The sequence below is a fragment of the Eubalaena glacialis genome, chromosome 7, assembly GCF_028564815.1.
Source record: "Eubalaena glacialis isolate mEubGla1 chromosome 7, mEubGla1.1.hap2.+ XY, whole genome shotgun sequence".
Taxonomy (NCBI): Eukaryota; Metazoa; Chordata; class Mammalia; order Artiodactyla; family Balaenidae; genus Eubalaena; species Eubalaena glacialis.
Genome location: NC_083722.1, coordinates 2,273,794 through 2,286,478, shown reverse-complemented (window position 1 = coordinate 2,286,478; position 12,685 = coordinate 2,273,794). Strand labels below are relative to the sequence as shown.

The 12,685-nt window shown below is 55.7% G+C and overlaps 1 protein-coding gene across 2 annotated transcripts in view; it reads left to right on the top strand.

The window, feature by feature from the left end:
• SLC22A23 (solute carrier family 22 member 23) overlaps positions 1 to 12,685 on the top strand; it is a 150,430-nt gene that overhangs the window by 103,307 nt on the left and 34,438 nt on the right. The window contains exon 4 of one of the 2 annotated variants that reach the window (XM_061195675.1): positions 5,129 to 5,297. In XM_061195675.1, the coding sequence (XP_061051658.1) occupies positions 5,129 to 5,297 (169 nt within the window). Of the gene's footprint in view, positions 1 to 5,128; positions 5,298 to 12,685 lie in introns of those variants that run through there. The other variant, XM_061195677.1, reaches the window with a different exon arrangement.

Below are 12,685 nucleotides of genomic sequence, written 5' to 3'. Positions count from 1 at the left end.
GCCTTTTACAGTCACGCCCTCAGATGCTATTTGAGTCTCCGTGACTGGCGATTTCAGGCGCTCTTGCTATAATAAGGAATTCCAAAATCACATGTCACAGGTCTATTTTCCAGGGTTCTGGGGGCCCCGTGTCCTCAGCCAGGGCAGTAATTAGAGAGTGGTGTGTCCCCTTCCGGGCCAGCTTGGTGAGGGCAGGAAGCAGGGAAGAGGAGAGAGGCCAGCGGGTGTCGGGGCAGTGGCCAGTGAGCGCACCCCCCTTGCTGGGGAGGAGCCCGGGCCCGGGGGGGCATCAGCAGCCCAGAGGCTGGGCCGGGCCAGGCTGGAGGGAGCCGGTGCCCAAGGTGGGGGGCAGCGATGCCACCCCCTTTCCATTTGGCGGGGCCCCCTTCCTCCTCCTTCAGGCGGTTTCTCCCCAGCGGCCCCTCAGCTACTTGGCTGATGACAAGAGGTGGTTGGGAGGATGGGAAGGGGGCTCCGCGTGGAAGGACGTGAGTCTGGCCCAGTAGCCCCTGCGTGGCCTGTGCTGCTGCCACGGGGCTGCGAGGGACCCGGTGGCCCTTGGTGGGCTTGCCCCTTCGTGGGGATGGCCGAGCCGCTCAGCGGTGCCCCAGGCTTTGATGGATTTTTCACTCCCCAGCGGATCCAGAAGCATGTTTAGTTCTGGTGCTTGAACACAGTTTGGGGGAGACTGTCCTTTCCTGAGCCTGTCTCTCTCCTCCAGCGAGCTGAGTCCCCCCAACCCCCGTCCCAGGTGGGGTGACGTCTGGGTCCAGCCACAGTGACCCGGGTGGCGCCCCAGGGAAACCGCAGGGGCCGGCGCTTCTCGAGAAGTCGTGGGGACAGGAGCAGGGCTTGAAATCCTGCGGGGCTGGCTGGGAGCGTGTGCGGGCGCCTACGTGCAGGCTGGTCTCTTTTCAGTCCAGACTCCCTGTTTCTTTCCTGGGGACCTGGTGCAGGAGTTCGTGAGGGTGGGGGGAGGTGGGTGTGGGCCTCACAGCCAGAAGGGGAGGCGGAGGCAGCGAGAGCGGGACCGTCACCCAGAGGAGACAGTTCTTTCCGCGCAGCCCCGTCAGCATCCCCTGGAGAGCAGAGGCTACTGACGTCCAGGAATCCTGTCACAGGGGTTTGCACGCGTATCGTTTTGTCGGTTCCGACCGAGTTTTGCCTAAAACCCAGGATCATTCAGGTCCCGCATGGGAGCACTTACTTTACTGGCGTTAGTCTCTGGGGGACATGAGCCCACCCGGAGCCGGACCCAGACGGCCTGAGCCTGAGGTCTGTAGGGACGACAGCCTTGAGTGGCGGTTGGATGTGCGTCACCTCGTGGCCGAGGAATGTTATCTACTTTGTAGGCCAGGAAGGAGCAGCACAGAGAGGTTGAGCGACGTCACCCGGACGGGAAGAGGCAGGGAAGGGGCCCCACGCCTGCCGTGCGCCCACACTGGCGCCCCAGCCTCTCCCCTGCAGGGCCCACCTCCTCCTCGTTCTGTGCGGGTGCCCTCAGCCAGCTGCATGTGTTCCCTCCTTACGGCCGACTGCCATCCAGAAAAACCCTGGAGACTCATTTCAGAGCAACTGGGAGCACTTCGAGATCCCAAGAAAACGTAGACTCCCGGACCTGCAGCAAGCATACACAGCTTTTTAAAAATGCATTTAAGGTCTTCCCTGGTGGCGCAGTGGTTGAGAATCTGCCGCCCATGCAGGGGACACGGGTTCGAGCCCTGGTCTGGGAAGATCCCACGTGCCGCGGAGCAACTAGGCCCGTGAGCCACGACTACTGAGCCTGCGCGTCTGGAGCCTGTGCTCCGCAACAAGAGAGGCCGCGATAGTGAGAGGCCCGCGCACCGCGATGAAGAGCGGCCCCCGCTTGCCTCAACTAGACAAAGCCCTGGCACAGAAACGAAGACCCAACACAGCCAAAAATAAATAAATTAATTAATTAATTAAAATCAACATAATTTTTTTAAAAATGCATTTAAGAAAGGATACGGGTTGCGTGCTCCCGTGCGCAGAGCTGGGATCAGACCTTCCTCGGGTAGAGCCATCTACCTGCGGTCTCCACCCCCTCCCAGATGCGGGGACTTAGGACGTTCACGTTCTGATGTATTCTTTCCTCTCCTCGCTTCAGAAAAGCTGACTTCTCATCATCCAAAAGGAGCATGTGATTAACGGCAAACCCAAAGTGCCTGAGGTTCTTTGATAATTGCTTTCTCTTTTTTGAACATCTTTACAGCCACCTTCAGAACACAGTTGATTTCAGGCAGTTTGGAACGAATTCCTGGTGAGTCAAGGCAAAAGGGTCATTGTAAGTGTCATACCCGTGTCCTTACATCAAATGGCTGTGTTTTTCCATTGCCTCGGCAGGAATACTAAAATACTGTAGATCTGCTGGAATTCTCTATGTTTTTCTATCTGATGAGATAAAGCAAAATCTCTGCTAGGATTCCTAGCAAAACAGAAGCCCTGGAGAGGTCGGGAAATGATTCTACTTATTCCGCTCTCATAGACGTGTGCCTGGGAGACAAAAGCATTTCTCCTGCTGTGGGTGATGCCCACGGTTTGGGAGAAGCACAGTGCGCCAGTGCTTGTCAGGGAGGCGTCTGGGGCTCTCGTTAGAACGCAGGTGTGATGCTGGGGGCCTAGGCGGGGCCTGAGGCTCTGTGTGCCTAACAAGCTCCCAGGTGACGCTGATGCTTCCGTCCAGGTAGCTGGGAGTTAGAGGATCGCTCGGGCCACTTGCGGGCGAGGAAGGAGAGACCCTGTAGAAGGAGAGCCATGACAGGGTAATCATCATCTGAGCAGTGGTAGCAGGGAGGGTAGAGGGAAGAGGAGCCAGACTGTGGAATCATCTGCCTGTCGCGGGGCGATGCTCCTTTGTCGCCCACAGACCTCGACCCGGGTTTGGGACGTTGCCTGTGATCCTCGGTGTGACAGCACGTGGGGTAGATTGATGTGTGGGATTAGACGTCCCAAAGGGGGCCTGGGGGAACAGAACGATAGCTGCAGATATTTTCATACTTACTGCATTGCGAAATCAAAGAGCCAGGTAGGGAAGAGGAGAACCGCCAGCCCCGCGCAGGGCCTGTCGAAACAGTGAACCCGAGGACGTGAAGCCATTATGCTGTCTTGACGTTACCTCTCGGAGTGGCCAAGTGCTAAATTTTCTCATCCGATCCTAACCTGTGCCGAGCCTCAGAGCATCACACTCGCCCTGGCTGATGCCGAGTTCTGGTTTCCATAGCAGCGTATCCACTGCTTGTGCTTATTTAATACGTGAAAACTAGAACCTGCAACTGTTAGTCTTTTCTAAAAGACCCTGATCTCTTAATTATTTTTAAGAGCAGAAATGGCAGATGGGCAGGGGGAAGGGATAGTTAGGGAGTTTGGGGTCGACTGTATTTAAAATGGACAACCAACAAGGACCTGCTGTACAGCACAGGGAGCTCTGCTCAATGTTACGTGGCAGCCTGGATGGGAGGGGAGTTTGAGGGAGAATGGATACGTGTGTATGTATGGCTGAGTCCCTTCGCTGTGCACCTGAAACTATCACAACATTTTTAATCGGCTATACTCCAAAATAAAATAAAAAGTTAAAAAAAAAAAAAAAAAAAAAAGGAACGCCAGATGTGGGGTAAATACCTGAGCCCCGCTAGGAAGTAATCCTTTATGTGAACCTGGCCTGGGCGCTGAAAGGAACAGCAGCACAGTAAATGGCCAGGAGAGAGCTGTTTGATCCTATTTTCTTAATTAAATAGCAAAAGTTCTGTATTAGCAAGGCCAGGTTTCTCTCTCGCTCACAGATGGCTGTGATGCTGACCTGTTTGTCTGTGGCGGGGCAAGGATGGAGATTCTGGTGACTGTTATTTCTTCCTTACACATGAGCTGGTGTAGGTATTGGCTGGCGTAGTGCATGATCCTTGTTAACGCCGATTCCATCCTGTGGCCAGATGTAATCTGCCTGTTCCGCCACCTCTCATCCGCTTCCCTTCTTACTGCCTTTTGACCTCTGACCTCTGCTCTGGCCTCTGGACAACCAGCAGATGGGCTGTAGCCACTGATCCACGAACAGTCTCTGGATACAGAGGCGTGAGAAGTATTCTCTCCTGAGGGTCTGTTTTCTTCTTTTTTAAAAAATCATTTTAACTATGCTTTTTTTTAAAAAAATGAAAAAAAAGCAAGCTTTAGGGAATCCTGCAAATTGTTGAGGAAGAATAGCAAACAAATTACAGGCTCTATAAGGGGAAAATATATAAAACCCAGCTACATTTTCTAGTACTGGGGACTTTTATTACAGGAATTCATGTAGTGGGTATGCACTGGTTGTCACTTGGGTGCTACAATTTAAGGTTTTGTGACCATCTTTTTTTGCGCAAGGTCAAATTAAGAGCATAGATTCTTGCAAACAGGAGGGACCGTGCTGTCCTTGACATTTATTGAAGGCAGACACTGGTGTTTTTGGAGCTCTGAAGGTGAATCAGACCTGCCCCTGCTGGCAGAGCCGTCATCTGAGGGGGGTGCGTGGGATGCCCAGGTCACGGGGGCAGCAGAATTCTGAGAGGGAGGGGGAGCTTGGGTGAGATCCGCCCTACGTGATCCAGTCTGCTTCATGGTTTGGCTTCTGTCTTGTTCAGAAGATCGGTTGGGTGCGACTGACCTGTCTTGGTCTCACGTGTGAGTGGGTTGCCTGGAACTCGGAGTTCCCGGAGCACTGGGACGGAAGGAGGGGTGGTGAGGCGGGGGGAGCTGGGCTGGGCTTCCTGTGCCCTGTGCGGAGGTTGGGAGGGCCACATGGTCCAGCAGCGGAGACAGAAGGAAGGGCGGCGGGGGGGGCTCAGAGACGCCGAGAGAGCAGAAGGTACGGGGGCCACGTGTGACGCACACGCTCTGTCTCCCCGCGAGCCAGCATCTCCTAGTTCCTGGGCCGGCTGCTCTCCATCACAGCGTTCTTCGGCCACGACTTGCTCTGTGGCCCTGAGCAACGATCTCGCTCCCTTTGCAGGGGGAGCCTCAGCTCATGCAGCTGTCAAAGCGAGCATCTCAGCCTTGACGCACCACCTTGCGGTCCTTGGCCAGATGGGAAGCGTGCTGGCCCGGCGCTCATGGCTCTCCTGTCCCTTCTGTGTTGCAGGCATAGAGCTCTGCCCCCCGGGAAGACGGTTCCTGATCACGATGGTGGCGAGCTTCGTGGCCACGGCGGGGCAGCTCCTCATGCCCGGGCTGGCCGCCCTGTGCCGAGACTGGCAGGTGCTGCAGGCCCTCATCATCTGCCCCTTCCTGCTCATGCTGGTCTACTGGACGTGAGTACCCTCCCTGCCACCCCCGGGCCGCCTGCATCGCGCCCCAGGGCCGCGCCCCGGGCTTGGGCCCCGCGGTCCCCAGACGTCCCGCCAGTCTCAGCTTGTGGTTTCTTTAATGAGGGAATTTTCCTCTCTTTTTAAAAAAATTTCCTCTTGTAAACGTTTCATCTTGGAAGACGTTCTAACATACACAGAAGTAGACGGAGGAGTGGAGCGAGGCCTAGGCGCCCCTGCCCGCCTCCAGCGACCTACCCGCCACGGTCTGGCTGAACACACGCTTGCTGGGTGTTCCGTGAAAAGGGCGGGGTCTCGTGTTGGGAGGGGAAATGTGTTTGGAGGTGTTCAGGAGAGATTTAGCTGAGCCGCTGTCCCCTATCTCCTCTGGGCTAGGGATGGGCAAACGCCGGCCCGCGGGCCAACTCTGGCCCGCTGTCTGTTTCTGTAAATAAAGTTTTATTGGAACACGGCTGTGCTCACGTGTTTCCACATGTGTCATCCGTGACCACTTTCATGCCACGATGGCAGAGCTGAGCAGATACGACCAAGACGATGTGGCCCTACAAAGCCGAAAACATTTAGTCTCTGGTCCTTTGCAGAAGAAGTTTGTCCACCCCTGCTCTGGACGAGCCCACTAGGCCTTTTAGAACCGTGTGTAACTTTTAGTGTTTGGCTTGCTGACTTCAGGGAAAAAGCAACTGAACACACTGGCCTGGCCTGGGGGTATGACCTGGGCAACTAGATGCTTTTAAACTCCTCAGGGGATTAATGTTTAGCCAAGGTTGAAAAACACCGCTCTCGGATAGAGAGATGTTTACCCGAAAAATGAGCGTTGTACCCTTTCTGTAAAAACCTCTTTTCTTTCTTTCCTTCCCTCCCATCCGCATTCTGTGCCAAACTCTCCCGCCGGCCCGCACCGGGTACAAGGTACTGGAGAGGAGATTTTACCCGCTACACTGTGTTTCTATTATTTAGTCACTAATGAAAACCCGATTTGTGGCCAGAAGTCAGTTGCGTCTTAGCTTTAAGTGCTCGCCCTAGCGGACACGGCTATTAATTGGGCTTCCTTTCCTGAGGTGCGGGGGAGGGGAAGAAAGCGCAACCTTGCAGCTTAATAGGCTGGCCCCGCCCTCACCCTGGCAGCAGACCCCCCCAGCGGAGAAATCACATGAGCCAGACTCACGTGTCTTTTCCTCAAGAGCTGGGTTCTCTCTCACAGTGTCCTCAGAGCCTCGGCAGTGGTGGGTAGGCTACAAGGACAGATGAGAAAAAGGCCACCTGCCAGGAAAAGCGTCCCCCGCCCGAGGCTGGATGGCAGCCGTCCCGCAGGAGCCCGCGTGTTTTGGGACATCCTGCTCTTTCCTGCAGGGTCTTAAGAGGCAAAGAACGAAGTCGTTCCCCAAAGCAGGATGGAGTGGGCAGCCCTTCCTTATATCCCGAAGGAGGCTCTTCCTGGTCCTCCCCTTGCTGCGTCCAGAGCTGGGCTTTGCTTGGTTTGGAATTTCAGGACATTTCCTTATTTAACACTTGTTTGTATCGTGTTTGTGCCAGATGCAAATGGCAAGCACTGTATAAATAGTAGATCATTCAGTCTGGGCATTTCATGGCCCCATTGTACAGATGACAAAACTGAGGACACCCAGCTGACCCTTGAGCCCGGAGTTGTGCTGTCTCCCGCTCTGCAGTCAGGAATCCCCCAACCCCCCTCCTCTGGCTTCCTGGGCTCCACTGCGCCCAAGGGCAGTGGTGCTGTCTGCCGGCCCCTGGAGACACAGCCTCTTGGAGACTCACACACTCTAAGGATAGGCAGCGTTGTCTCCATCACCTCCAGGCTTTGAGGCTCAGCCCAGGCTCTGCTCCCATCTGTCCCAGGTAGGAGGACACCTGACAGAGAGAAAAGGCAGAGAAGGGTTTCCCGGAGCAGGTCTGGGGGCCTGGCCCACGTGGGAAAGCATTAGGGGTTTTGTTTATCTTATTTTTTTATTTTAAATTTTAAAAACATATCAAGGTTTAGTGTTAGGCAAGGTAAAAATGTTCATTTATTTAAATCCATTGTAAAACATAAAAAATAATTCTTTGAAACACACAAATGTAAAAATATGACTTTATGGTGAAAAGGGCACCCAGGGTACTTTGATAAGTGAGATGTGTGTGTGGACAGACAGATGGACAGCGTCCGGAGGCACCAGGCACCCCAGTACGGGGTGGACCCGCTCCACCCACCCGTGTACTTATCCCTTGTGTTATTACGTAAGGCCCCTGATGCATGTCCCGCCTGCAGTAGCGCTTGCAGAGATCAGCTACTGGTCTTACTGTTACTATATCCCCGCCTTCCCAGTGTGGAAGCCTGGGTGTATCCGGGGCCAGTCGAGGGAATCGCGGTGAGAGGTGTGTCCCACCTCTGCCTGCAGTCGTGAGCGGCTCCAGGGGCGTCACTGGCTTTTAAAGGCCATTGAGGTGCCCCCTCTTTCTCGCCCCCTAATGACCACCCTTCCTCCCCTCTGCTGCGGTAGAAGATTTGTCGCAGAAGGCTCTGTGGTTTGACAGGATGAACTGGCCTCTGGGGAGGGCAGTGAGCCGCAGTGGCCAGCACGACCGGCTGTTGGTGACAGAATGTTGAAAGTCACTCTTTCCTTTAAGAGCAAGTATTTATCGCATGTGCCCTGGGTGCCCGGCAGCCTGCTTGGTGCTTTGGAGCAGCCCTGAGGAGCAGGTGTGTTAACAGGGCCATAAAGCAGAGCACACGACATAAAGTCCCCGGGACGCAGGGTCAGGTCAGGAGCACAAAGGAAAGGGTGCAGATGAGGGATCTTCTGGTCCAGATGGAAGCTGGGAGCATCCAGACACACCAGGTAAGAGGTGACATTAACCAAATACGGACACAACGCTGACCTCCAGCGCAGGAAAGGGGGTGCTGGGGCAAAGACCCGGGACAGCACTCAAGCTGGAGTGACACAGAGGCCACCGCAGGGCAGCTGAACCAGAAAGGGGCCCAGGGGCCTGGGTTAACCCCTGCACAGGGCCCGGGGCTGAGATCTCAGGCACTTTCTGCACTTAGAACTGAGCCCCCGGGATGAAGCCGGGCCTCAGAGCATCAGTGATAACAGATCTCTGCGCAGCACAGGGCCTCAGCTCCAAAGCTGGCCAACTGCCCCAGGCCGTGGGCGGGAAGGATTCACCCTCAAGACATCAGCGCCTTGGAGTCTGCACCACACGTGGCTACATGTTCCGTTCCAAATTCCAACTGCTCTCCAAGGCTGAAGAACCAGGGGAGCTCGCTGGAACCTCAGGGTCAGAAATGAAACCTCCGTGGGGAATCGCTGGAGCCGAGACTCACATGGAAGAGAATTCTCACCAAGGATGAGCTCACCGAGCCCAGGGGACCCATTACCAAGGCCAAAAACTATACTTCAGGGAGTTTGCATCTCAGGAATTCTGCAAAACAGACCAATCTGAAAGAGAAGTTAATTCACCTCATTTATTATAAGTAGTTACCACTTACGCACACCGCATGCCGTTCTAGACACGAGGGATTCTGGATACTGCCGTGCACGTCACCAAACCTCTGCCCACTGAGACGTACTTGATGGGGTGATGGGGGCCCACAGCCCATAAATCATAAGTCAGCCAATAACATGCTTTCAAATAACCAGCACTAGGAAGAAATGGAATAAAGCAGTGGGATGAAGAGGAACGAGTTGGGGTCAGGAGCAGCCTCTCTGAGGAAGTGACCTTTGGACTGAGACTAAATGCCCGGCACATGGTGACAGCCAGGGCAAAAGCTGGCTCCACTTGGCTTTTTGTGGAAGAGGAAGGCAGTGGTCGTGTAGCCAGAGCCCGAGTGTCCAGTTGGGGCAGAAGATGACCTTGGACACAGATGGGTCAGACATGGGGGGCCTTGGGCGCTGAGGTTCCTCTGCCACCTGAAAACACGCCAGTGGTCGAAGCGGGGCAGGGCTGTGCCCTGAGAGCCTCACTCTGTCTGCTGTGGGAGTGGCCACAGGGCAGGGCGGGTGCTGATGCTGCGCTGGCTGGTGGGAGACGGTGGCACCTGCGCTCCAGTGGGCATGGCAGTCACCTGACGGGGTCTGGGTCCAGGTCTGTTCTGCAAGTAGCCCTGGGAGGTCTCATTTGTGGATCTGCTGGGGCACAGGTGGGTAAGAGGGCGAATGGCCCGGGCTTGGACTGGCTCCCAAAATGGGAGACTGGAGGCCCCTGAAACGTGAAGCCCCGCTGGGGAGCACAGCATAAAGTCTGGAGGGAAGAGTCTGAAGGGCAACCGAAATGAGAGCAGGAGCTGAGGGAGGGCTTGGCAAGGGAGGGTTTTGATCTCGAGGGAGACGGAGGAGCTGCCGATGGGAAGAGCTTAGCGACTTGGTTGAAACCACGCCCATGCTGAAATGTAGGCTGTATCATTATCCAGGGGTGGGGAGAAGACAGCTCCCAAGAGGAGGGGGCTCCCCACGCCATGGGGGGGGGGGCACACGGGGAAGCACCAGGGTCTCAGGAGGCCGAGGGAGAGAGAGGAGGTAGGCAAGAGCCGTCCTTGTGGTTTCTGGGGAGAAGGAGGGGTGAGGCAGGTGTGCAGGCTTGGGCTCTGCTAATCTGAATCATTTCAGTGGAATCTGGGGCGTAGGGCTGTCTCAGTTTTCTGGTACCCGGCCCTGGCTGATGAGGGCAGGTGGGCGGTGGCCAGGGTGTCAGAGCCCACAGAGGAGGGGGCCCGGGATGGATCGGTTTTGCATCTGAAAGGTGCTGTCATGGGGCAAGTTGTTTGCTGTCTCTAGGGATTAGCTAACCCTGGGAGGAGCGGCCCTCCCTCCCAGAAACATCAGAAAATACAGAAAACAAAAAGGCATGATTAATACACAGCCCTAGGGTGGCTACAGGGTTACAGAATGCTCTGGAATGAAGTGAGCCTAGGGCTGGAGACGCAGCTGGGAGAGGTGGCAGCAGCAGAGGTACAGGTGCCTGGGGACTGGAGGGGCTTGGCAGGGGGTGTAGTGAGCGCAGGCGGGGTCTGGAGATGGGGGTGTGATGTGCAGATGATTCGTGCCCCGGCAAGTGGAGCTGCCCGGGAGGTGTGAGTTACTGTCGTCCTGTGGGCTTTAGGTGGAGGGATAGCTTCGTAAGCTGAGTGCTGCGATGCTGTGCTCCAGACGGCTTCTCAGAGTCAAGTTTAAGCGCCTTGTCGTGAAGCAGGAGCAGAAGAGAGGGAGCCCTGGGAGTATTTCCTGCCTGGACGTAAACCCCGTCCCAGCTCCTGGTGCTTCCACCGACAGATGCCCGTGCCGGAAGTTAGACCCACACAGCCTGTGCACTCCAGACCCCAGCACCGGACAGAAATGCTGGTTCCTGCTTGGGCATTTGCTGTCCCTTGAGAAGGCAGCAGAGTTTCACTGCTAACCTGGAAGGAGGTCATACTGATTGATCTTTTTTCCGGAATAAATGTAGAATTCTTCCAGGGCCACAGAATACAAGAATGATGGAGACTTCAGGAAAAGCTCTGCTTAGACACGCTGCGGGTAGCAGTAACACCAGGATGGAGAGAGGCTGGCTGGCTGGCTGGGCTGCGGCTTCCCAGTGTGCAGGGCATACAACAGGAGTCCCTCAGGGGCCGGGCCTGCTCCAGGGCACGTGCTTGGAGCCAGAGGGCCTCCCTCAGCCCGGAGCCCCATGGGCACAGCCTGTATTCGGGCTGTATTCGGGGGTCCAGGCGTGTGTGCAGTGAGAGCGTCAGGGGAACTGCAGGGTGGGCAATCAGGAAGGTGTACACGGAAGACGTGACCTCGGCTTTCCTGGGTGGAACTCACTGTTGAGGAGTGAGACGGGGGAGGAGGTGGTGGAGGGGGCCACCCACGTGGCATCTGCCTGTAGCGTTTGGGAGGGCAGCCCGGGAAGAGGCGTTCAGGACGTGATGGAGATGTTCCGGCCACTCTCCCAAAACGCCGGTGCGTGCCGGCACTGCCTCAGAGCGTCACTGTGGGTGCCGAGTACCTGTGACGCTCTGTGAGAACGAGCACGTGCACGTCTGCTTCGGACCTGGCGTGTGCTGGGCACGGTCGTGACACCAAGGCAGCGAGGCCTCTCCTCAGGCAGCACCTGCCAGGTGTCGGTGCCATGCGCCCACGCCCCTGCCTGGTGGAGCAGCTCACGAAGGAGGGCAACCTCACGCGCCTCCTTCGAGGCAGGTGCACCGTCAGGTATGGCGACTTGAACACATCTTAAAGTTTTCAGGACACACTTTTCCCGAGATCAGCTGCAGGTTTCTACGTGCGAGGCTGTATCAACCTGATATTTTCAGATTAGGTACAAGCTGGTGGTTGGTGGGATTCTTCCTGTTTTTAGCTGGGGAAACCAAGACAACAAAAAGCTGCACCAAAGACACATGTGTGGCGAGTCATTAAAAACTGGTTTCTGAATGTCAGTGGTTCTCAGAGTGTGGCCACCGGGCCAGCGTCACCACCACCACCTGGGAACTTGTTAGCAGCACCAGTGCTCAGACCCCGCCCCAGGCTGAGTGAGTCACAGTGTCTGCGGGTGGTTTGAGGAGCCCTGCAGGGGTGCTGATGATGGCTCAAGCCCCAGAGGGCTGCTGTACACCAGGCTGCCCAGTGAGAAGGAAAAGCCAGGCGTCTGCTTACGGGGTAAGGGACCTGGTCCACTTCCAGTAAAGTGAAAGATGTTGTCAAGGAGTGAAAGGAGATGTGGGTTGGCTGGGGTAACACACCCTTCTTCTAAGAAGCGGTTCTTGGTTCTGCAAGGACGTGAAACAGTTGCCATCCTTGAGGGTCTGTGAGATGCCACACAGGGCCTAGCTGCCCAATCCAGCTCCACTGTGAGTCATCTCAGATGGCAGAAGTCATAGGCATTCCTGGAACTGACAGACGAAGACAAAAAACCCTCAGTACTGAATCCAGTGATTTTTATCTGCACTGTGAGAACGAAAACCCACATGCGTGTACGTCTGGGAGTCTTCAGCTGTGGCCCGTGGTGGAAGATGCTGGGAGGGAACGGTCCCACCTTGCTTACCTGTCCTAGAGCCTGAGTGTCCCTCAGCCCCTGCAGGGAGCCTGGGTGCGGTTTTCCTTCACACTCCCCGGACTCCCAGCCAAGTGCCTGGGTAGGACAGGGTCTCACCTGAGACTCCCCTGATGTGTGTGTTGCGTGAACTGCCTCGAAGTTTCGAGACGTGTGAAGATGCTGAATTATTAACCGAGTGCTGTTGGCAGTCAGCGTGATCGTGGGAAACGTTCGGGAGAACGAGAAGAAGAAAATGAACGCTGTGGGAATAATGAGGAAGTTAGGGAAAGATCAAGCTGCGCTGGTGACATTGGAGAATAAGCAATAGTATCCATTCCTCAAATGGAAGATAAACCTTGAAACCCAGG